We start from the raw sequence: 24102 nt of genomic DNA on the forward strand, positions 1-24102 counted from the left end.
TCCAAAAACATTAAAGAGAAATATATTAAACATGACACAAAATGGTAACCACGATTTACAAGTCTTGCAATATTCGCTCTACGGTCGCCGCATTCGCGCGTAAATTACCTCCAAATGTGTTTTGTTTGTTACAGGGCGGATTTAGTGACTTTGCCGCAGAACGCTAAACTGCACTACAACTTGGCGAACTTTCTACGCGAGACAGAGCAGCAAGACAGCGCCATCAAACATTACAAAGAAGCTTTGAGGTAACAAAGCCATTTGCCTTAACGCGAACTATTGCGGGCCGAGTTCGCGAACTTTATTAAGCTATTCGTCATGTATGCGAGATATTTAACCCGAGAGTTAAGCTTCAAGCAAAGCTAACTTTATCTCGAGCTAATTTTCGCGGAAATAATACAAGTATGTTTTCTGAAAATGTTTGAGCATATTGTGGGAGCTCGGTTACAGTATGTGGTCCGTAGTTCCGCATACAGATTGCATTGTTGTGTAAATGCACAGTGCAATGTGTGAGCCTCTTGCAACTGTTAGGGTGCAATCAGATTGCATGTCAATCGCCTTTGATTGCCTTGAAGTAGCCTCCCGTAGTCACCGAGTATTGTGGATCACTGAAGACCGGACTGCGATTGAATGAACAACGTATTTTAATGGTCTTTGTTGTAGCGTTAGGTATATAAATACCGATGTAAACCAAGCAATAATTTAAAAAGGATTTAAAGGATTTCCAGTGAAATTAAGATTTAACTTTGCAAGTTATAAAACACTAGACATTTTATGTTTTGATTAAGATAATTAAAAAGCCTTTTAAATAATTAATGTTTTGCCCTGGTGTAAATAACATAATTAATGTCTACGACTCAAAAGGAGATGATAGATAGCAATTGATCGATTTAGTTCGAAGTAGGTGAAGGGTAAAGGTAGTGTTGAAGATAACATAATTATATCGTGTAGGCATAGTATGCAATGTTTTATTCTATATGCGCTACATAAGGGATACTCAAGAATGCTTTTAACTTACTATTATATAATTTTCAAAGACATAAAATATAAAGTGATTTTAAAATATTCTTGAAGGGTCTGCAAAAAAAATATATTTCCCTACTTATAATAATTAATCAATTGTTGTCCTAGATTATGGCCTACCTACGCAAGCGCTCACAACAACATAGGCACCTTAGTCTCGGGGATGGACAACGCCGAACACCACTTCTTACAAGCCATCAAGTTCAACAAATACCACGTGAACGCACACTACAATCTTGGCAAGCTTTATAAGTGAGTATTGCTTGTTTATAAAGTGTTTTTATGTATGTGTGTGTCTTGTAATCATTAAGAACAAAATTATTAGCAGAGATGTCATAACGCAAAATTTCTAAGAGAAGAAGTTTAGGAGACGAGGAATGTTACTAGCTCTGCTCTTACATGCTTTCTTTAGGACTCGCCTATTATTTTAAAAATAAAATCACTAATCAAGATATTTTTTGACAGATTGGTTTCAATTTGTACTTTAGTTGACCTACATGGGGCTGGACCTATCTTCCTTAAGGCATCTCCCTTATCTCTCCTTCCTCCGTGGTTCATACATTGTTTGTATGTGTGTGTGCCGTAATGAAGATAGGTTCTAGACTAAGTGATGGAGTGAGTTGTAAAGTTTTGAAGTGTTCATATGAATTAGGGACTATGTTTGAACAGAATATTGACGTTGAAGGACGATATGTAGGCCAACATACAACACTTATGAACTTCATGTAAAATATGATACGACTACAAGATAAAGATACTTTTTTTATAAAAACATGGTACAAAGCATAGTTGTTATAAATTATAAGTAGTATCAACTCATGTTTTGCCTTACGATGGCGTAGTCACAATGAAGTCATCGTGCACAACAACTCTTATTTTTAGGTCGGTAAAGATAGTCAGTAGCTAGCCTAAAAAATTTGATAATTATCAGTAATTATCAAAATTTTTAGGTACTAAATGATGCACATAGAGAAGAAACATTTCTCTCCCATTTTGTAAAATATCCTTAACTCTATTTCAAATAAAAACTACTTCTGCTCCTTTTCTAAATATCCTAAAATTCTAGGAAAAGTGGCCGAACACACCAAGCGGTATCAATGCTTGAGAAGTGCATATGGCTGCAGCCTCGGTTCGTGCAAGCTCACGTGGAACTCCTCACGTTGAAGACTGAGAATGAGAAGCAGGGGATACTCAGCAGGCTGGTGGATCTGGAGCCTGGGAACTGGGAACATTATGTGCTGTATGGTGACTGGTTGAGGAGTAGAGGTGAGTGGGAACTTGTTGTGGGGTAATTTTGAAGATGCTAGAGGGTACACTGATGTGATGTCCTTTGAGTGAATTAAAAAAAAATACTTTGTAAGAATTTAGTGAACAGAATGAAGAGCTTATTGTGTGGGTTTATAAATATTACAGATAGTTGTTAACATGCAGTTAAAGAATATTTCCCTCATAGAAACTTACACATATTATTTCCAAAAAAATACAAAGTAAACATAATCCGCATTGTGTTAATTGGTCTAATCCAAATACTGCCGTATTTTTTTACTGTGGAACTTTACTGTTAACCTTAAATTCTTTTGACCAGGCTTACCAGCGCCAGCAGCAAAATACTACCTAGAAGCCACAAGACTGAGTTTTAGGTATCGAGGAGCAGAACGCAACGTCAGAGCAGATCTAATATCCTTCAGATATACTGCGCTCATGTACCGGTCACTGGGACAGAAGTCTAGGACACTACAGTTATTAACAAGGTTAGTGACAACTATCCAATTTGGTATGCTATCCCTTTTGACTATCCTTGTAATTTACCACAATTCTGTGTCACTTTCCTGATACACTATCATACTAAATCAGCTGTTCTACAAAACTATGCTTTTCCACTATCCTGAACTATCCTATCTATCCTATCTTATCCCGGAGGTTTATTAGAATCGAATTATACTGATTCTTTGAAACCCCGGTAAACAGGTACTTGGGAAAATTACAAGATAGATGAAGAACAAAAGCTCTAATTAGCATAATCCCTTTTTAATAATCTCTTAATAAAAATCTAACAAGGTTAAGAAAAACTATTTCTAATCTCGACATAGCGATGATTAAAATTTTAATTCTTTTCTGCAGACTCCGCTTTTTTTCTTCAACTAATGAACGTATTATAATTTAAATTCTTTTGAGATTATTTTTTTTCTATTTTTTAAATAAATCTTAATCATTCCAATTTTGCTTGTTGGCTATTACGCTCTTTAATTTTAATTAAAGACAAATTAAAATAAAATGCTGATGGATAACAGATGTGTATATTTATTTAACTTTATGCAACACTAGCTTCTGTCAGCGGTTTCACCCGCATCCCGTAGGAACCACGGCACGAAACCGGATAAAAAGTAGCCTTTAGCCTTCCTCGCTAAATGGGCTATCTAACACTGAAAGAATTTTTCTAATCGCTCTAGTAGTTCTTGAGATTAGCGCGTTCAAACAAACAAACAAACAAACGAACAAACTCTTCAGCTTTATAATATTAGTATAGATTTAATATAACATAGGCAGGCGGACTTAATGCCACAGGCATTCTCTCCAGTCAACCTTAGGTTAATATATGTACGTATTTTTTAAGTGAAATTAGCGCAAAATATGAATTTGGAGCCGATCGAGTAAAAAACAACCACAGGCGACATTTTATTACTAGAAACTTGTGGGTAAGCCTGGTGGCGGCTACATGTTAATCTTTGTTAGTTTCTTCAAAACCCTTATGAAAACGCGGAAAACAGCTCGTCAGATGACAGATACATTTCTGTTTAACCCTTGTGCTGATTTATTATATAAATTGATATGCATGTATGTACCTGTAGATGGCATACATGGCGACGAGGCTGGCCGAGCGCGGCGGCTGCGCATATGTACTTAAGAGACTGGAGACTCAAGATGGAGTTGGAGGGAAGAGCGCAATTATATTCTAAGGCTGTCAATCCTACTGTGAGTATAAAGCACATTATATATCTACACTAAATAAAGAGGAAACATTTGCTTGTATGCAACCTAAAGGCTCCGAGACTAATGACGCTAGTGTAACCGCGGGAAAACGTTTGAATATTATAAGTTTTTATATTGCAGCCATAACTCCATAGGTGGAAAATGATTGAAAAAAAAAACATGAAAAACTTATTTTATGCAAACTACCAAAATTGTCTAAGGAAATAAATCAATAATGGTTTTCCCCTAAATAAATTATACAAACATCTCGTTACGAATGTTGGCGTCACATAGACTGATCAATAGAACTTTTAATTTAGGAACGATGAGTCATAGTTCGCAAGCTACATTGTCTGCGGTACAAACTATTAAACTCAAATTACTAATAACTTGAAATTCGACATTTTAGTGTGTAGTACATAATAAAGTTTAACGTGGTACAATGTTGCTCGATGTTGGTGTACATTTGAGAGGTATAATATACTATGTTGCTTTCAATAAAGCAGTTAAGTCAATAGAAATGTCGCTTTTGCTAAGATAGTAGGAAGACGCAGGTGGCTACCTCGAAGATAAAGCTATATTATATTAGAGAATAGACTAAGTTAGTGTGTTTACAAAGAAATACATTAATTTATTAAGTGCTGAACTTTTATGGTCCCGTTTCTGTTACGAAAATAATGGGGTTATATTCAAATTGAATATTGATTGTATGTTTTACAATCAGCGTTATGCGATAGTTTTGAAAGTAAAGTTCAATACTGTACACTCCACACTTCATAATAGGTACCACCTCTCTGAAAAGTTTCTAAATCTAAAATTCTTCCACAGAAATCAACAAAATGCTTCGACCACACACAGCTAGCTGTCGGTCCAAAAGAAGAGAGAATACCGCAAAAAGAAGAAAAAAATAAAACAGTGAACACAAAAAGTGTGACCAAAACGTCAAGTGATAAACCAGACAGTGACAATAGATCGTGTGGGACCAAAAAACGTGACTTATCAGTTTCTTCGCAAATAAAAACTACACACAACAAATCTGAGATTGGCCTGAAAGATAAAAAGTGTACCTTGCATAGGAAAGATAAGAAAAAGGCAAACGGTGTCATAGGAACTATGGGTGCGCCTTTGGTTGAACATATACTTATGAAAACTTATTGATTTGGTCGCTTTTTTATGGGTTTAGGTGAGCAATTGAGACTGTCTACTAATAAAAAGCAAAAAATGTCTAAAGGACATTCTAAGTTTGAATATTTCTAAAAGTTTTGGGGAAAAGTGAGAGCCTTTTTGGTGTAAGTCTCGGTTGCTCAGCTATTAACTAAGGACTAGAATTTGATACCTCAATTGTTTTAAGTGACGAAATAGTGAGTGAAACACGTGAATCTCTATCCATTGGAATGGTTCTTGCGAGTTTGTACTTTTCCAAATAGTGTGTCATACGAAAATTAAGACAACTACAACTAAATCTTTATTTTACTCTACGTTTAGAGAAGACTTTTTCTGATGAAAGTACCTACGAGTATTGATTGCCAGTTCAACACAACACCTAAAACTTTTTTAAGGTAAATAAACTACAACAGAAACAAATATGTTAAGAATTACCTAAGCCAATTTTAAACCCTTGTCGATATTACGTTTAAATAATTCAACCAAATTAACAAATAACTCAAACTGTATAACAATGCTTACTGTACCATGACTCTTCAACTCAGTCGTAAAAAAACAAAAGTGCAAACTCACAAGTCAGTCCAACATGGCGTGTGATACAAAGCGTGATCGTTTCTTTTGACGTAGAACACGCTTGGCAGTTTTTGTTAAACAGACTTAGTTCTAGATACGCTGACAATATCGCAACATCTAGTTAAGTGGAGGTACTGTCGGCTACATGAGTTTGTTAACACTTAAATGTTTGCTAACAACAATAAGCGTTTTGTTTGTAGTCAGAATAAATGCTTTTGGGGATGAATTTTTAAATAACAAAAGCTTGTGGCTAATTACTTTTTTCTGGTACATCGATTGCAAAGAAAATAGAAAATATGTATTTTTAGACAGTAGTGAGACCGCTACATGTAAAACTCAGAATATATGGGTGATTTCTTTTTGTACTTGTCCATTCCGTTCAGCCATCCGTTGTCGCTCAGTCTTAGTGAGCGTCTGAAGTGTTAACAAACTTATGTCGTCGACTGTACATACATCAATTTTGGTAGCTGTTTCAAGAAAAACAGTTTCCAAAATTGTATGTGTTTAGATAGAAAACTAATTTAAAACGATGTGTAGTAATAATAAAATGAGAAACAATCTATTTTTGTCAGAGTGCGTGGGAGACGATTTATATGAAAATGCACAAAATTTTTACGCTAGCATTAGTATTTGTAATGATAAACAACTGTTTCTATATTCAATCGACGGATTAATCTATCAGTTTTTTATTACTTTTTTAATGTAACGTCAGAAAAAGTGATATTGAATTTTTACATTCCATTATTTACTTATTTATTTTTGTAATCGATTTGAACTGCATTTTTTACTTTTATGAATTTTGAAGAAGGGCGAGTAATTATGATATTATTTGTATTTTATGGTTAATTGATGATAAAGGATTGTGCCACAGCTAGTTAAAGGAATTCGCTTGGCCTTACCGGTGTTGATGCAAAGGAGATGAAACAATATACTTTGAATGATCTACTGCTAACATTTGCAGTTGAAAAGAATTTTGCTATTGACAGCAAGAACTCAAAATATCGCAATTTAATTAATATTGAGACAATAACATGGACTTTTTATACAAAAATAATAACAATTTCTACATATGTATAATATATAAATTATCAATTCCAATAAAAACACGCATTTCATTTTCCGTAAACACAAAATTCTTTTTAAAATATAAAGTAACTTTTAAATAAAAACGATTTATATAATTTTAGTTACGACTGTTGTTTTTATAAGTTGTTGCTGTCAATAGCAAAATAGCGAATAGCGAATCTCAAATACACACTAAGATGTAAATATTATTTGTAAGTATAGACTTTGGCACGTGACAATGCTTTGAATGTACTGAGAATAAACGATTTAATTATATTTTTGTAGTTTTACTTAAGTAATACTAAAAGACTTGAAAATAAGATTATAAATTCTATGAAGACTTCCAATAAAAAAATTTACTATGCAACAACTTGAATGGAAAGAAATTTAGGAATTTAAGACTTCAAATAAATTACTTGAGATACATTATTAGTACGTACCGCGAATGATAAAATCACGCCTCATATTTGATATCTTTAAAAAATATATATATTTTATATAAAAAAAATCGTTCTAGTCTACAACACCTATGAACCTATTTAACTACTGCCACTATCAAATAAGCCCAAAACACACTTTCCTTTCACATTAAACTCATACCAACCACATAACCATATCCCAAACACAACCAAGGAAAACCTACCAACACACAGCAGATATCTCAACAAGATCTGCGAAGCAGCACCTCAGTAGGTGTTCCCCTGCTAACACCCTCCAACAATACGGCTAATCCTTTAGATTCAATCTCGCTACAATACAATGCTACAAGTCGCAACAAGTGGTAGGTACAGCGCAGTTGGAATTTGTGCTCTAAGTCTGAGTGGTAAGGTTGAGTTTTGACTGTGTTGCATTTGTGTTTTTCTTAGTTTTGAGTGGGGGGGGGGGGGGTAAGTTGTGTTGCTTTTATAGAGAAGTAATATTTTGTATGTCTATGTTGTTGGAGAAGGTGGCGTGGTTATACGTATTTAATGGTCGATTTTACTGTATCTAAGATTTAAATTATTATTTAAGATTAAATCTCATATGTGACAAATTATATTCGTATTTTGGCTCACCTTTTGCTTGCACCATCGCATGCTAAAACTATGATCAACGAACATCAAGTTTACCTGCAGCTACCATTACTTTCAATTCTTACGTACACCGTCCACAGAACTTCCCCGTTTAAGATAAAGGGACTATTTTACCAACCCCAGCTATGTTACACAGATACCATCATGGAGGAAGGAAACAGCATAGACAATAATTTCGGGGCATAAGGGAAGTAGGTCAGGTGCCCTCATGTAGGTCAATGTAAGTTACTATAACTAAAGAGGCGTTCGGTTTGGTTTTGATTGACAGGGGGTCAAATCAAAACCAATCTGTCAAATATTGTGTGTTGATTGATAGGTGATTTTATTTTAAATGGGCAGGTTTTTAAGAAGGTGTGTAAGGAAGGAGCTAGTAATGTTCCTCGTCCTCCGAACACCCGCGTTTTGGCGTGCTTCTTTAACATCTCCGCTAGTCATTTGGTTCTCCCTGGGCAGTCGGACGCTTTCCAACAAAGTTTGTAGGAACGTGTGCTCGATATAAAACAAGGAACTCCTAATTCCTCTGAACTCCAGGTAGCAGGTCCGAACAGAATTTAGTTTCACCTGTTTAAGCATTCAGCGGTTCTTCAATATTGGAGTTGGGAGGTAAGTTTCAAGTTGGGCTATGTATCTCAGCTTTGGATATGATAGTTAAATGGCATGATAAAAAAATTAAAACATTTCAAAGTTAGGTCTTTTTGTACGCAATATTTAATCAAACTGTATTTTTATGTAAAACGCAAAAAGAGTGCAACGAAAAAAAACTTTTTTACAAAAAAATTAAACCGACTTCCAAAAACACTAAAAAGCAAAAAAAAAACTAATTTCAGGTGCATCGGCCTAGAAGTCGGTGTCTTATGGATGTTACTAGGTTAATTTTGCCACCGACTTCTAGGCCGATGCACCTGAAATTAGTTTTTTTTTTTCTTTTTGTGTTTTTGGAAGTCGGTTTAATTTTTTTGTATAAAAGTTTTTTATTTGCAGCTTTTCAGTGATACGAATAGTTTTCACTATCCGAATAAGTCGAAAGTTCTCATCAATACAAAGAATATAAGCCCAAATACGAGGTATTTTACATATTCAGTTCTCGAGTTCCCTCGACCTTCTCTGGTCTCCATCATCAGATCAGCTCCAAACCTTCACTGTTGCAAAGGTCTCATCAATACAAATAATATAAGCCCAAACACGAGGTAGTTTACATAATTATTCAGTTGTCGAGTTCCCTCGACCCTCTCTGGTCTCCATCATCAGGTCAGCTTCACTGTTGAATAGTGCTTTCAGGCATACACCTGAGTGTCAAGTTTTTACCCTATTTCTCAGGGTTTCCATCATCAGATCCGTGACCTGATTATGGGACCAACTGGCAGCTATTCCGCGTCGAACAAAAAAAGAATCACGTAAATCGGTCTATAAACCTCGGAGTAATCGATGTACATACATAGAAAAAAAAAAAAAAACATACCGGCGGAATTGAGAACCTCATCCTTTTGGGGAAGTCGGTTAAAAAAGAATTGTCTTTAGGCGAAAATACGCACAAAATACCAACTGTTATATTTTTTTAAATAATCAAGTGTCTTAAAGTGTCTATGCCATGTATACTGTATTTTTTCTCATTTATTTGTTTTTTATCATTAATATTTACATTAATTTTCTTAACATCACATTATCTACACCAAAAACAAAAACACTTCCACAAAAATGCAATAAACAGTTAACTCATTAACCAACAGACGAGCGGCGAGATCAAAGTTTAAATTAGTCGGAATAGTTGCACGTAACACCGTGGTGACTAATCTTAGTTAATCATCAGTCTTGCACCGCGCTCTAATTGAAAATTTGTTGTAAATTACACTCCGTTAAGTTTGATAATCGTAAAGTGTAGTTAAATGGCTTTTGTCGTGTTTTGAGATTTTGACAGAGAGTAGATTTAGACAGTATAAAGGTCAGTTTCCTTAGAATAACTGTTAACTATGAATTTTCACGTTCATTTTTCAAATTTAACATTGTTTTAAGAAAAACGGGGGCTTATGTTGCCTTAAGAATGCACAAATATAATGAAAATTCTTAAGAAAATCAAGGTAAAAATTTCCACAGTTAATTTTCTCACATACATTTATAAAGCTAAGTAGTTCAGTTAAACGTTATCAACGAGTTAGGAATGCAAAGCACGCCCCTTCAGCAAACACGTACGTCTGTTTAGACAGATGTGAGAAGCGATAGAGGATACATTAGGCACGGGGTTAGATCGCTTGATTCGCTAATTGGAAGCTTATCTGTAGTGTTTTAAAGTATAAATTACAATGAATGCATGGGGAGTAAAAAGTCGCAGCTGTATTTAAAATTCAATGAAATTGATTACTGATATGCTACGGCGTAGTAATATAATGGCGTCCACGGCCGATTTCGGCCACGGCGGCTGTTCTCACGTAAGGAGATCAGCCAGCTGCGCAGGACATATTATAGTGCATGAGCATTTGCGCAGACACATGTGCACTCACTATTTCTTCACTCTCATAGCCCGATGGGACGGCAATCCGACACGACCGGAAAGAGATCAGGCGCAGGACCGACATTTACGTGCTCTCCGATGCACTGGTGAATCAATCACCAACTTCCAGACTACGGGCTGCTTTGTGAAAGTTTAAGAAAACCCACAAAGCGATTTCGGCCCGACCCGGGAATCGAACCCGAGACCTCGAGTACAGCAGCCGCGCATGCGACCACTAGACCAACGAGGCAACGAGACGGCGTAGTAGTCGTAGCGCCGTAGTGCGTCTGGCTACGTCGTAGCACAAGGCATGACGCGAATAGAGGAGACTTTGTATGATAATTATGATGAATGTCTCAAATGTAACCCTATGATAGTGTAAACCTTAAAGTGTAATTAAATTGCAACAAATATAATTACTTTCATGTCGAAGTTTTAAACAGTTTTGTGGCCGATTGATGACAATTACTTTGCCAGTACACCTACTATATAATAAAAGTTAATTATTTATTTTGAATGTCATAATTTGGCATTTATTTATTTATTTATTTATTTATTATGTTAAAACGGTTTACACACCAATTACATTAACATAAACAAAAAAAAAACGAAAAGAAAAACAGAAGAACATATTGTTATAAAATAATAAAAATAAAACTTAATAATATTACAGAATAAAATATTAAAAACACAACAAAAGGTAAATATACAATTTAAATTAGACTACACAAATTAAACACGTTCACATAGGCTAAGACAAAAACACATTATTATTTTAAAATCATCAGCGAATAAATCACAGTTCGGTTCAGCTTCCATGAGGTCGTTGAGCATAGTTAGAGCACGGGGAACCGGTGATGAGGCGCGGGCCACTGTGCGACTTGTAGGTGCGGCAAGTAGACGGTGTTTTCGACCTCGGAGGTACTTATTAGGGACGTAGAGACGAATCAGCTCATTGTGCAGATCAGGGGCATCTGTTATCCCTCTACATATTTTAAGCATGATGCTCAGCTGGTCATAGGCTCTTCTAGTTTGCAACATATTAAATCCTAGATGTCCAACAAGAAATTTGGTTGGATATAAATATGGATAATATCCAGACCGAAATTTATAAAAGAACCGCAAAAATGCCTTTTGGACTTTTTCAAGCATTAGTATATATTTGGCTTCATACGGGTTCCAAACACAAGCCAAGCCATTTACTTCCATGCCCACTAATGTTTATATGTCTTCCTTCTAGAAAATACTTCGTACAAAGGTAAAGGCTATTAACAAGTGTGGAATGCTAAGCACGGCTCGGCTGTAAACACGTACGTTAAACGTCTGCATTGAGACAGATGTGAGAAGCTGGGGAGGTACTGATCATTACATGAGATACAGATTTAAAGAGCTGTTTTGTGAAATAACTGCTAGAATAATTTGATTGAAATACCTAATTTTAAACATTTCAATATATTAGTTAAACTAAGGTCCAAGTAAGAATTTATTTTAAAGTTTCAAAGCTCTATTAAATATTTAAAACTTAGATACATAATTACTTTTCGCCATGTTTTACGTTCCAGTGTGCCTTATATAACTTTAAAATTAAAACATAGAGAGACTTCAAAAAATATATATTTGATCGCACCAATACAGTTGACACAATCTCAAACTTGACTTTATGTATTCAAACATATATCGTACAGTGCGATGCGCGCTCGAGAACGGTCGCGTTTCCGCTGCACAGTACGAATATTATATTCGCGTTTTGCGCGGCATTAGCCGCTGCCCGTCTTAGTCGCGATGAGTTCTAAACCGCTCATCGCCAACGAAGTTTTGGCATTCATTAATCATGCCATTGATTATATGGATGAGGTCAGCATCGTGCAGATCTGCAGATCAACAAACCCGTGGCACATCACAGCCACAGACTGGTCCTAAGAAGGACACGTGCGACAAGGATGGTTTCATAAAGGTAGAAAGGAGAAAAAAGAGGCCACCTTGTAGGAATCAGTGCGGTACCGCACAAACAGGACCCAACATCCTGCTGCGTCCTGCAGTACCAACGACGCAGTTGTACGTGTCCCGTCTACATCACACCACGACGGTGGAGCAAATCGTGGAGTATGTCCGGTCCAAGACCAACTGGACCTTGAGGGTGGCGAAGTTGGAGTCGCGCCACAATACGAACTTCAATTCGTTCATGGTGCGAGTTCCAACTCATCAAGTCGAGACATTCCTCAAGGAAGAGTTTTGGCCGAAGGGTGTCGCATTTCGGAGGTTCCGAGGATGGCTACGCGACACCTCGCAGCGTAACACGACGCCGACGCTTCGTGTACATTAGTTTTTAAGTTGTTTATATATTATGTATTAGTGTATTATAATTTAATGTTATTATATTTAAGTATGGTATTGTATTTTCTATGGGCCTTAGATGCCTGATGCAAATAAATAAATAAATAAAATAAATAAATAAAAAACCATCACATTTCCCTTTACAATAATATACCCATATTCCTACATCAACGTCTCAACTAATTCCTTAAGGAATGGAAGCGATGCAGCTCGGCGGGGCGCGGGGCGCGGGGAGGGGCACAAAGAACGCTCGACAATCGCCTTACGCAAACATTGCTCGTTTTGTACCCCGACCCGAGCTATGACTACGTACTAAATCGGTAATGTATAGAAATGTTTGCAAAATGATTCAAGAAAGAGGGGAATTTTTGAATGGCCTCGTTTGTGAGATATTGCTGAAGATATTAGTTATGGCATTTGATGTTCTTTTGTTTGAATAGTTGATAGTTGGATCGTAAGGATGTTGAATTGGTCTGTTTTAAGAAGGTTGCCTAGGACTATTGTTATGTGTGTGATGCAAATAAGTTTTAATCCTAGTAAGAGCCATGGTACACTGTGAATTTTGGGGCCGATAGTTTGATTGGGCTCTTTAATCAGTATGGGGAAGAGACTACCATTCAAATAATATAGATCTAAAAAAATATTGATACAATAAATACAAAAGTACCTCTTTTTATCTTGCCAGTTTTTGCAACAGAACTACTAATCCGAGTTAAATGATAAATACATAGATATATCAGAGCCTGAGAGAAGAAAGGATGTAATGCTATCCGGATGCCCGAAATAGTTCCCGAGTTACCTAACCTATGTAAAGGCCTACATGATAAAACTAAAAGCCATCACTTCAAAACCAAAAATCCAGAAAACCTTAATTCAAAACGACACATTGCATGCTCACTAGCAGTAACTTGGTGCCACTGTCTTCCAAGTAAACGGCTGCGATTTATTATAATAATTTCCCGGTAAATGGTCGCCCTTTTACCATTTTGCGTTCGCGTGACTGGCCGTGGGAAAACGCGCAATGCATGGAGACGTCTCCAAAAGGAATTTGGTAATGATAGCTGATTAGAATCTTTGCATGATTAACGTTGATCGTTGATAAGTCTTTTGGGGAGTTCTTGTTTTCATTTGATTGTTTATCAAGAAAAGAAGTTGTGGTTTTTGTTCACCTACTCATATTTCAGGGTAGTTTAAAGTTATGAAGTGTATTTTTTAAGTTTTTTTTTTGTATCCTTAATCAGAAAATAGCAGGCACATTCATAAAATATATTTTTCAATAAGTGTAGCAGTAACGGTATATTTTTTATAAGTATTGGTTCTGAGAATCGTTTACATAAAGTGGAAGGTCTTTAGCATAAAGAGCCATGGAAACACTATACTACATCACAGATTATATAATAGTTACTACGTAACAGATAAATCACTCCATACAAAAAAGTCCATACCTACTGTTATAAGCACCTACAAGTTCCCCAACTACCTACAAATTCCTAGCTGCGTTATAAAATGAACCTTAAAAGCTCGAGCGCTTGATTGTTATTCCAATGCGATAGCGCACAGTTCAGTGACCGCAACCGTGCCGTGGCCGTGCTTAGGGTTGCTTCTTACAATTTATTAATATTTAAGTAGGAAAACAAAGTTACGCTTATTTTAAGATAGCCTTTTTTAAAACTGAGTTTTTAAATAAAAAGTAATATCAAGAATATTTTCCTTTAGTTAACTATTGTATTGCCTACTAAAATGGAGTATGGGTACATATTACTAAATATTACCTAATACGAGGTAAGTACTTGAGTAAAGCTTTCGTCAAAATCAAAGGCGGTTTCCAACTATTTTTCGAGCACAAGTGCCATACCCCATAAGGTTCAACTCCGTCGAGTGTTGATACATACCTAAAATTGGTTTCTGCGTAGCGACACGCGTAATGTTCCGAGTCGTCATTAAGTTGGACCAGAATTACATATACCTACTTACACTCGAGATGTGTTTTGATCTACAAAACTCACAATACAGTTCATATAACTAAGTAGGTATCTAAAGTAAAATAAGTACCTAATGATCTCTGTTGTTAAAATCATAAAGTAGATAAGTATAAATTTATAAAAAAAAATAGAATTACTAGATAAGTTCATACATATAAAATGTTTCTAAATCTTACAATAGTCGCATATAAACCAACACAACTCAAAATAATCCATCAGTTTGTGAGGTAGCTTAAAAAACCTAATAAAAACCAACAGCATAACATGCCACGAAATAAAAATAATAATATTGGAGCGCGCGCGGCGCGTGTGACTGTTGAAAGCCCTGAGCCGCGTGGGGCTACCGGTAACCCAGCGAGCGGTAGGCATTTATCGCGCGCAAGTACGTCGAGTGACAGAGGCCTGACTACATCATATTTTTAAACCACCTCGCATTGAATTTCTTCAACAGTTATTTTTTATTTTCACTCAATATTAATTCTCCTTATACACTAATATTTTTCCTTAATTCACGTACAAAATATTCCAGAATCGGTTGCGTGACTAGCCAACGCAACTTTGCCTGAACATCAGGAATGTCTCGGAACGATAATCTCTCTGATTATCATGAAGTTTACAATCACTGTAGATTGATTACGATACTGATTACCGTAATTGGGTTGATATAGCTTTTGTTTTAGCATGTTTAGTGTTTTGTTTCTTTTCTGCTACAAAGTACCTACTTAATTATGATGGTTTTATGCGAATGTTTCATGCGTACGACTAATATTTTCTTTTAGCATTGCTAAACCTCTTCGATTTAATACTTAGGCTTCTATTGGAGGTTTTATAAATAGGGTATCTTTCAATATAAATCGTTTTCTTAAAAAAAAAATTGTTTACCTATCTGTTGTGACTAGCAAATATTGGAGATAAAACATTGTCTAGTTACACTTGTTAATATTCTCACGTCATCTAAAACAAAAGAAAACTATGCATAGAATCAAAGATTATTCTACAACTATTCTCCCAAGTAAAAAGAGGGGAAATAAATAACCCGTTGTAAGGTACATTTCAGCTTTCAGCCCGCAAGTATCCGTTGAAAAGTTAACAAGAAAATTAGCAATGCATTACGCGTTAGAAGTTTTTTGCAAAAAAAACTGCATCTCACTGCTTTCCGTAGAATATTTTCATATGTTTTTTTGTTCGTTTCTTTATATATAAATATAAAACTGTTGATTTAATATCAGCGTGCTTTTGTAAGGTAAATACTTTTAGTTCTGTGTATTTTTTTTATGTTGGGGTAAATGTTTGTTTGATTGGAAAAATATGTGGTTATCGGGTGTAAAGTTTAAAGCTAATTTTTTGATGAATAAATCTGCATTAGATTTACAATTTTAATCTACTATTTGCAGAAATATATGTGTCAATGCATGCGATGTGTAATATTTTATCTAAACATTGAAATATGAGAGAAACCGTTTGCTCTACATAAAAAAATGCCCATTTCTATAAAAACAAAACCGACCAACTCTATTTCCACCACTTTTTAGGGTTCCGTACCCAAAGGGTAAAACGGGACCCTATTCCTCTGTCCGTCCGTCCGTCCGTCTGTCACCAGGCTGTATCTCATGAACCGTGATAGTTAGAGAGCTGAAATTTTCACAGATAATGTATTTCTGTTGCCGCTATGACAACAAATACTGAAAACTAGAATAAAATAAATATTTTGGGGGGCGCTCATACAACAAACGTGATTTTTTTGCTAATTTTTGCTCTGGTACGGAATCCTTCGTGCGCGAGTCCGACTCGCACTTGGACGGTTTTTACATTTTAACATTTTAGTATTACTGTTTACCTGCAGATCTTATCAACACGTTATACATTGCACTCTATACTCTCGCTGTTAAACTGCGATTTCTTTCTAACCCGTTAAGCAGACGATTACAATTCGAAACGATTGCAACCCTGTTTTTAAGGCACATTACACATAAGACTTTGTACAACAACAGAACGTTGCGATAAGCTAAAAGTATTCACATAAGGGTTAAGAGATGAGGAGTGTAAAACGATATGAGAAGGATGTTTAAATAAAGTTTGGATTCCAAGGCTTAATGTTCAGTGTCGCTTTCATTTATACATTTGATCGATTGGATGCGTTTGTCTCAAGAATTAGTGGACTGATTTGAAAAATTCTTTAAGCATTAGATGGCCCGTTTATGGATAAGTTGTTCCGGTGCACAGAGTAGTTTCCACGGGGTGCAGGTAAATGCGCCGACGCGACGGATGACAAATAAGACTATTCCCTTCTTTGGTTAATATAAGCTCAAATACTTGAGAATAATTACACTTGAGAAGCTTACCGATTCTATCCCCTAAATAGTTATCTATTACAAGCTTACAGTACTTCTAGTAAGAAGCATGAACAGACATCACATCATTCTTCAAAAACACTCGCCAACCCTTCTAATTTGGAAACACTAAAGACCGCGCTTCAAAAACCCCAATACAGACATCCAAAAAGTCCAAAAAGGAACAAACCACGGGTTAATTTAAGGCGTAGACATAAAACAACGTGCACGTCTAATGTGCAAATCCCTTAGAGCGCAGTCAGCGTCGCGTCATTAAAGGTCACATCGGCGGATTTAAAAGAGATCTCGGATCCACTCAGTATGGGGAAATGGAAATGCACTTAATGCATACGTAATCAAATTATCCGGCGGGTACGCCCAGTGGGGTGTGTGTTACACCGAAGTGTAACTTTTATATGTTAGATAGGAAAATATAACACTTTATCGCTGTGTTTCTCTTTATTTTGTGGGTTAAGGTTTTGACCCACTTTTTACATACATATATATAAGGATTACTTACCATTTTTTCAGGTCATATTTTTCCAACTAATGATTTCTAACGGCCAGTTTCTTCATCAAAAGTTAAAGTTATGGCTAAAGTAATGTCTAAAGTAAAAGTAACGGTTAAATTCAATTTTTCTATTAGTTTTGCTGTCACTTTAGCCTTGAAAAAACGAATTTAACCGTTACTTTTACTTTAGACATTACTTTAACTTTAACTTTTGTTGAAGAAACTGGCCGTAAGCCTCTAACTAAACCCATAAACATCTAGGACTTTAAGTAGGATAGAATACGAGTCCAAAAACAGACTGTAAAACTATCCCTTACGAACTTCATTTGTATTGTAACATTCACGATGTTTTGTTAATAATATTACATTAGTAAAATACCTACCTATATTATACATACTTTTAAAGAATAAATAATTATCACTTATCTTAAACAAACAAACAAATGACTCCTGTATTTTCTCAATACGCCTCGGTGTGACAACATTCCGGGGTATAGTATAACACAACGTCGTTGTAGGAACAACCTGTCACTTACTAATGAGGACTCGGTGGCATGAGAACACCACTTTTCATTACATTTTTATACGTCACACGAAAATACAACCCTCTGTTGACTTGCCTGAATGCAAATGAAAATTGCTAATGCATTTACTGTATTTCTAACTATTTATATGTGTGAGTGACTTAACGTAGAACTTTTAGTAATTAACTAAGTTTGTGTGCGTGGCTTGTTAATTAAAAATTTGTTACCAAGACGTGTGTCAAAGTTGTTTATTAGTTTTTTGCTGACGTTACATGAGGAGAAAATGGAAAATATTGCATTCGAAGTTGTTTTGAAGTATTATTGCGACATTTGGGAGAATAACCGTCAGTTGCACAAAGCGCTAGGGAAATGGAAATTGAACTTTGTCCAAAAAAAAATCTCGTATACCGTATTATTTGGAAATGCAAAATTATATCTGTCTGTCGCGCTTTTACTCCGAAACTACTGATTTAAATAAATGAATTCTCCTACACAAATACCTCAGTCTAGAGCCTTGAGAGAGGACGCTAACCTACTGCTACTTTTGTCTGAGTGTGAAACTGCGGAGAACAGATGGTATTTGAACAAATATATACATCTTGACGCTGCAACCATGCAAAATGATAATGAACGATAGTAGTATGTAAAATATTTCCACTCAGGTCACTTGCACAATTTTGTGAAACTACAAGCGTGCAATTCAAGAGATCTCTCTAGTTGATTTATCAGCGGAAAAGCGCTTTTCAGCAACATTTTTATGCTGCTTTATTTTTTAACTGCATCATAGCACAATGTGAGTTTTTCCACTTCAGCTTTTTAAGCGCTTTGATTTTGAAGAGGTTAGCTTTGGTTTTAGGTTTTGTATCTACTACAGAAAACTTAAGTAGGAATAGAATGTTCTCTCAATAAGGGCTCTGAAGTTTTAAAGAAAACAAGTTTTAGTGACGATTCAGTCCAGTGGATTATCCACTGTGGTTTCTGCATTGTGGCATTGGGCATTGCGCATATACGAGCGGCGGCAAATAATAAATAGCAATTACTGATGTGCAAGATGAACGAACGTGCAACAGCTCTTCCCAAAGGGTTGTTCTATAAGCGGTACTTATGAAGCTGTTTACTGGTAAACACATTACACTTTTAAACCCAAAAACGACCAAAAAAACTCGGGCACCGGAATCACGTGAGCAAAACGCGGTCGGCAACTTATGAATAAATAAATAAGCTTCCAAAAAAAAACCTAAATAACTTGCTGAAAAACGCAGCGAAGTTTTGGAAAATGGGCAAAAAAAAATATATACACCGTTCGTGCTCTACGTTCGCGCGGGAAAAATCACCGTAATTTGGAACGTAAGATTTGCATTTTTGATTACGTAAATCGTAACGAGGATGGTCTTGGCCGAATTTTTGGGATATACTTTTCTAAGTTTAATTTTGTTATATTTTTCGTAAACTTTTTTGCGTCTAATTGTTCGATCATCGTTCCTGGTGAGCCGAAAATAGATTTAGATTATATATATTTTTTCCACAAAATACATGGCCTTTAGAATTTTTCTTTTTGGTTTTCAAAAAAGTTTAAATCAAAAATAATTGTCTTGTATGTTTCCAGAGTATGATTTTCTAATGTTTACATGTCACAAATAAATGCGAATAAACAATTTTTTTCGTAATCTGCCCCATCATCTCAAAGTTTAATGTACTTATTCTTGCAACAACGACCCAAAACCACTTCTCAAAAAGATCCCAATAAACACCACTTGACACAAAGCTCCATATTTCGTCCATTAATCGGTGTCACAGAGTAACTAATCACTCTACTAACAGGCGTCATATTTCACAGTGTGCCAGGAAATTATAGCGCTTCTTTTGTTTCAAACGATTTGATACTTGCAGATAACAGTCCGAGAAATCTAAGACTTCATTTGTCACTCGTTTCTGCCTTTGTTAGTCTGGATTAACCAGCCGCGTAATTGGGAAAAATACTGGCGATTGTAAAAGCTTTATGATATTTTTGTTGGTACTAAAATGTGTGTTCATGTTGGCAAAATAAGGAAGATGAAAGTATGAGTGTGTGCAATTTTTATTAAAAGTAAAAACATTTATTGACCCCTCTCTTAGTTGGGACAGCAACAATTATCTACAAATCTTTTATACATTTCTGAAAACACAGAAAATTAAATATAGTACATGAAAAATAGACACCTTATCAATCCCAAAACCACCGTAACACTAAACCCAACTTCCAAAAAGCAACATGGAATCCCAAAAAAAAATCAAACAGCGATTTTCAGAGTGTATCGCCATCTTTTTTTAGTTCATCAAAAATGCAAAACTTCATGGAAATGTATGCAGCGCTGTGCGTCGGTCTCGGCTCAACAGAAAAATTGCTCAGTCGTTTGTGATGCAGATCATGCCATCCTATTGAGACTAGTTTTAGCGTGGTGTATCGGTTTGTACCGGTTTGTGAGAGGTGCAAGCCATGTTTTTTTAATGCTTGTTTTGTGGAGGTTGAAATGTGGGATTTTTGTTGGCAGGTGGAAATCATGAAGTTTTCCCTTCCAGTGTGCAGTAAAAGAGACTTTTACTGACTAAATCCCACCTGTGTTCTTTCTGAAGCCCTTTGTATTCTAGGACCGCTGTAACTATTTCGACCAAGCTGATAGCCCTGTCGAAAAGTAGGCTATGCAATTCAACCTTAGTTACCATATATTATAGTTATTTCGACCTAAGTTCACCGACAACGTAAATATCTGTTATTTTTAAAACAACTGTTTCCTTTGAAACTTGAACGTGAAAATTCATTGTAAGCTGTTAAGTTGTTCATGAACTTGGGCCTTAATATATCAATAATTCAATTTTGTAATAATGTCTACAAATAAAGAAAAAAGTCAACAATTTGAACTGCCACAACTTTTCAACTGACCTGACCTTTAGTACGTCTAAGACCTCTGGAGTATTATTTGATATGTTTCCCAAGATAAATAATTTTATATTCAAAGTACATATAGTGACACATGTTTTATTCAGATAGAGATCGACTGATCCAAATGTGTTTAGGTGACGCATGTTAGCAGTGGTAATGGGTTTGATATTTATTTAAATAAAACTTAATAAATATTTATTTTCGTTGGGACCTTTTTTTATGGATTATCTGTATTTTATCAGTTGATTGGACTGAGTGTTAGAGCATGAATATATTTTTTTACATATTCGTTTTATATGCATTCCTAAATTTAAAAAAGCTCTACCTAAAAGCTTTTTTTACGTACGTGGACTTTTTGAAAATTGTGCAGAATTTTCAATTAAAATACAATACCGAAGACCAGAAACAAAACACTAGTCCTACACTAAAAAAAAAAAATATACAAAAAAGTTAGGTTAAAAATGATTCTCAAATCTATATTTCCACTGTGTAAACGATATCCTATAGTAGCAGTATAAAAAGTAACTTTATTGCATAGTTACCTGTCAGTATTTGGCACTAACTGAACTCAGGCAAGTTGGGCCTTTATTTCTAGAACAATGCGAAATTCAGCGCTTGTAGTTGCTTAGGTCATTGACCTGTTTGTTTTGTTACAAGTGCGAGCTTATGCCATGGTTTAGGGCAAAGTTGATTAGCATTACAAGGTTTTAAATATTTGTCATAAAGCGGTAAAGTCTAAGCAACTAATTTGATGATAGAGATTGTATCATTATCGATAGGTTTTATCTAGTATCGGTGCTGCAATATGCTCGCAATAAAAACAGTTCATATAAAGCCCACCTTAACTTAAAATTCAACTTAAACCACGTAGATCCACCTGATAGCGACCAAAAAGTCGCCCATACTATTTAGCACTGGCGTAACATATCCAGTTTTCGGACCGTGTAAGCTGGTCCTTAATATTGTCATAGTGGGACCCGCCAGGAATTAGCTGGCACCCCGCCAACCACGGCTGGCTACAATTAGCCATTGCGCTACCGTCTGTTGCATACCAAATTACGATACAAAGACAAAAGTCACCAGAGAAAAAAGGTCCAGAGTTTCGGACCTCAAGACCAACTTTTGTTGAGCGTTCCGTTCTACGGATTATCTCGTAGCTCTTAGGTTTTTGTGCAAAAAGTTTCTTTTTTTTTTTTTGTAGCGTTTTGGAAAGTTTGGTTATTAATTGATCGGTGCGGTTGTAAAGTTCGATTTAATGTTGGGCTTTTGAGTGTTTTTCTTTTTTTTTTGAGAGATTTAGGTGGATGGAAAGTGTGTACGGTTTTCTTAGGTGGTGTCATCTAGTTGCTTTTGAATTCTGAATAGTGTATGCACAACGTTACGTTAGATCTAACTTAGTCAGGCAACGCATGGCATTTTCGTTCAAATATCGAAATTTATCTCTGTAATTTAAGACCATATTTGGCTCAGTTGTAGCTTTAACAGTCCGCTGAAAAGTAAGACCATATTCTACTCATGGGTAGGACTGCCCTCGTTTACAGTATCTCACACAAAGTTATTAAAATCGTACGATTCTATCCGAAAAATTCCGTAACATCAACTTAATTTAAAAACTGCATCGATAACTTAAGCTGCCAAAAGTTCCGAGTGCACGTATCACTCGATTAAATTATAAATCTATAAGACAGAATCACCGGTAGCAAAAAGTGCAATATTGGCACCACGCCATCGGCTGTTGGTAGGTATACTAAATGCTATATTTTATCCCCCTGCCCCCATCGCCCCTGCACTTACTACCTGTCAGGTTTTTAATTTACTTTGGCATGCTAGATTTATATCATAGATGCTTTTTTGTCTTTTTTTTGCTGTTTTGATGGGATTTTCATTAGTACTGATAATCTTTTGCCGTGATTAAATTATTAAGCACTAGCTTCTGCCAGCGGTTTCACCCGCATCCCGTGGGAACTACTTCCCGTACCGGGATAAAAAGTAGCCTATAGCCTTCCTCGATAAATGGGCTATCTAACACTGAAAGAAATTTTTAAAATCGGACCAGTAGTTCCTGAGATTAGCGCGTTCAAACAAACAAACTCTTCAGCTTTATAATATTAGTATAGATTTACGTGCAGTTATATTTTAGTCGGCCTCTCCAAGTGGCGTGCACTTGGAGAGGCCTATGTCCAGCAGTGGACTGCTATAGGCTGATGATGATGATGATGATGATATTTTAGTCGATCAGAAAGTGAGTCAATGTTTTTTTTTTTTTTTTTTCAATTTTGAACTTGTAACTTAAAGTCTTCATTGATAACGATTGAAACTATCGTGTTTATTTATTTATTACACACAGAAATTTTTGTATTAAGATTTTGGAAAGTTGTAAGCTTGTAAATGCCTCTTAACTGTATCAAGAATCGTAAAGAAGCGTTAACTTCAAATGTTTTAATGTAAAAATTTTACCAATGATGACATAACTCGATTATGAGAGCCAATACTTCATGCTTTAATCAAATTAATGCTTTATAATTTACATACTGAGAATTATTATGTAAACATGTTGCATTAATTAATTAATACAAGTATGTGCTCATTAAGTTCAATAATGAATCGTTGAAATATTACCCTTTATCGGCAACGTAAAACAAAAGTTATTCAATAAATAAAATACAATGTAGGTAAATAAAATAGCATATCAAAAGTGCTTTGTATGAACGGACTTTTAAATATTAATCTGGAACATAATAATGCGCATTAAAAGTAAATCGTATTACCCCACTCAGTGTTGCCAGGAATTCATCAGTCAGGGCTTCTTGGAAAATGGAAAGGCTTTAAAAATACTCTTTTACTTTCATAATACCCAGTATTTATTTGCATTCTGGTATTGGCAGGTAAAAGTTCCGAGTACTCATTGAAATATTCTCAAGTCTTTAAACCTATCAAGAAGAGAAAATAAATATCAATAACATAGGTAATGATCTTAAATTAGTGCTAAACTTTTTAGTTTCTAAATTGATGAAATTGAGCGTGTTTTAATGACTACTTCAGTCATAAAATATGGTTTAAAATGTATAAAAACAAATGTGGTTTTAGATCCGCATTGAAGTAGGTAAAGACCTAAAAATATCGTTTTTAATTACTAGTTACAAAAAAA

General features: G+C 35.5%; 1 protein-coding gene across 1 annotated transcript in view; it reads left to right on the forward strand.

Moving 5' to 3' along the window:
- LOC124632712 (protein O-mannosyl-transferase TMTC1-like) overlaps nt 1-7071 on the forward strand; it is a 107127-nt gene extending 100056 nt beyond the window's left edge. Inside the window, exons 10-15 of the mRNA XM_047167659.1 lie at nt 135-248; nt 1132-1275; nt 2090-2289; nt 2609-2774; nt 3873-3996; nt 4822-7071. Coding sequence (XP_047023615.1) covers nt 135-248; nt 1132-1275; nt 2090-2289; nt 2609-2774; nt 3873-3996; nt 4822-5151 — 1078 coding nt within the window. The 3' untranslated portion in view covers nt 5152-7071. The remainder of the gene's footprint in view (nt 1-134; nt 249-1131; nt 1276-2089; nt 2290-2608; nt 2775-3872; nt 3997-4821) is intronic.
- Nucleotides 7072-24102: the final 17031 nt, after the last annotated feature.

Source organism: Helicoverpa zea, chromosome 8 (assembly GCF_022581195.2).
Source record: "Helicoverpa zea isolate HzStark_Cry1AcR chromosome 8, ilHelZeax1.1, whole genome shotgun sequence".
Classification (NCBI taxonomy): domain Eukaryota; kingdom Metazoa; phylum Arthropoda; class Insecta; order Lepidoptera; family Noctuidae; genus Helicoverpa; species Helicoverpa zea.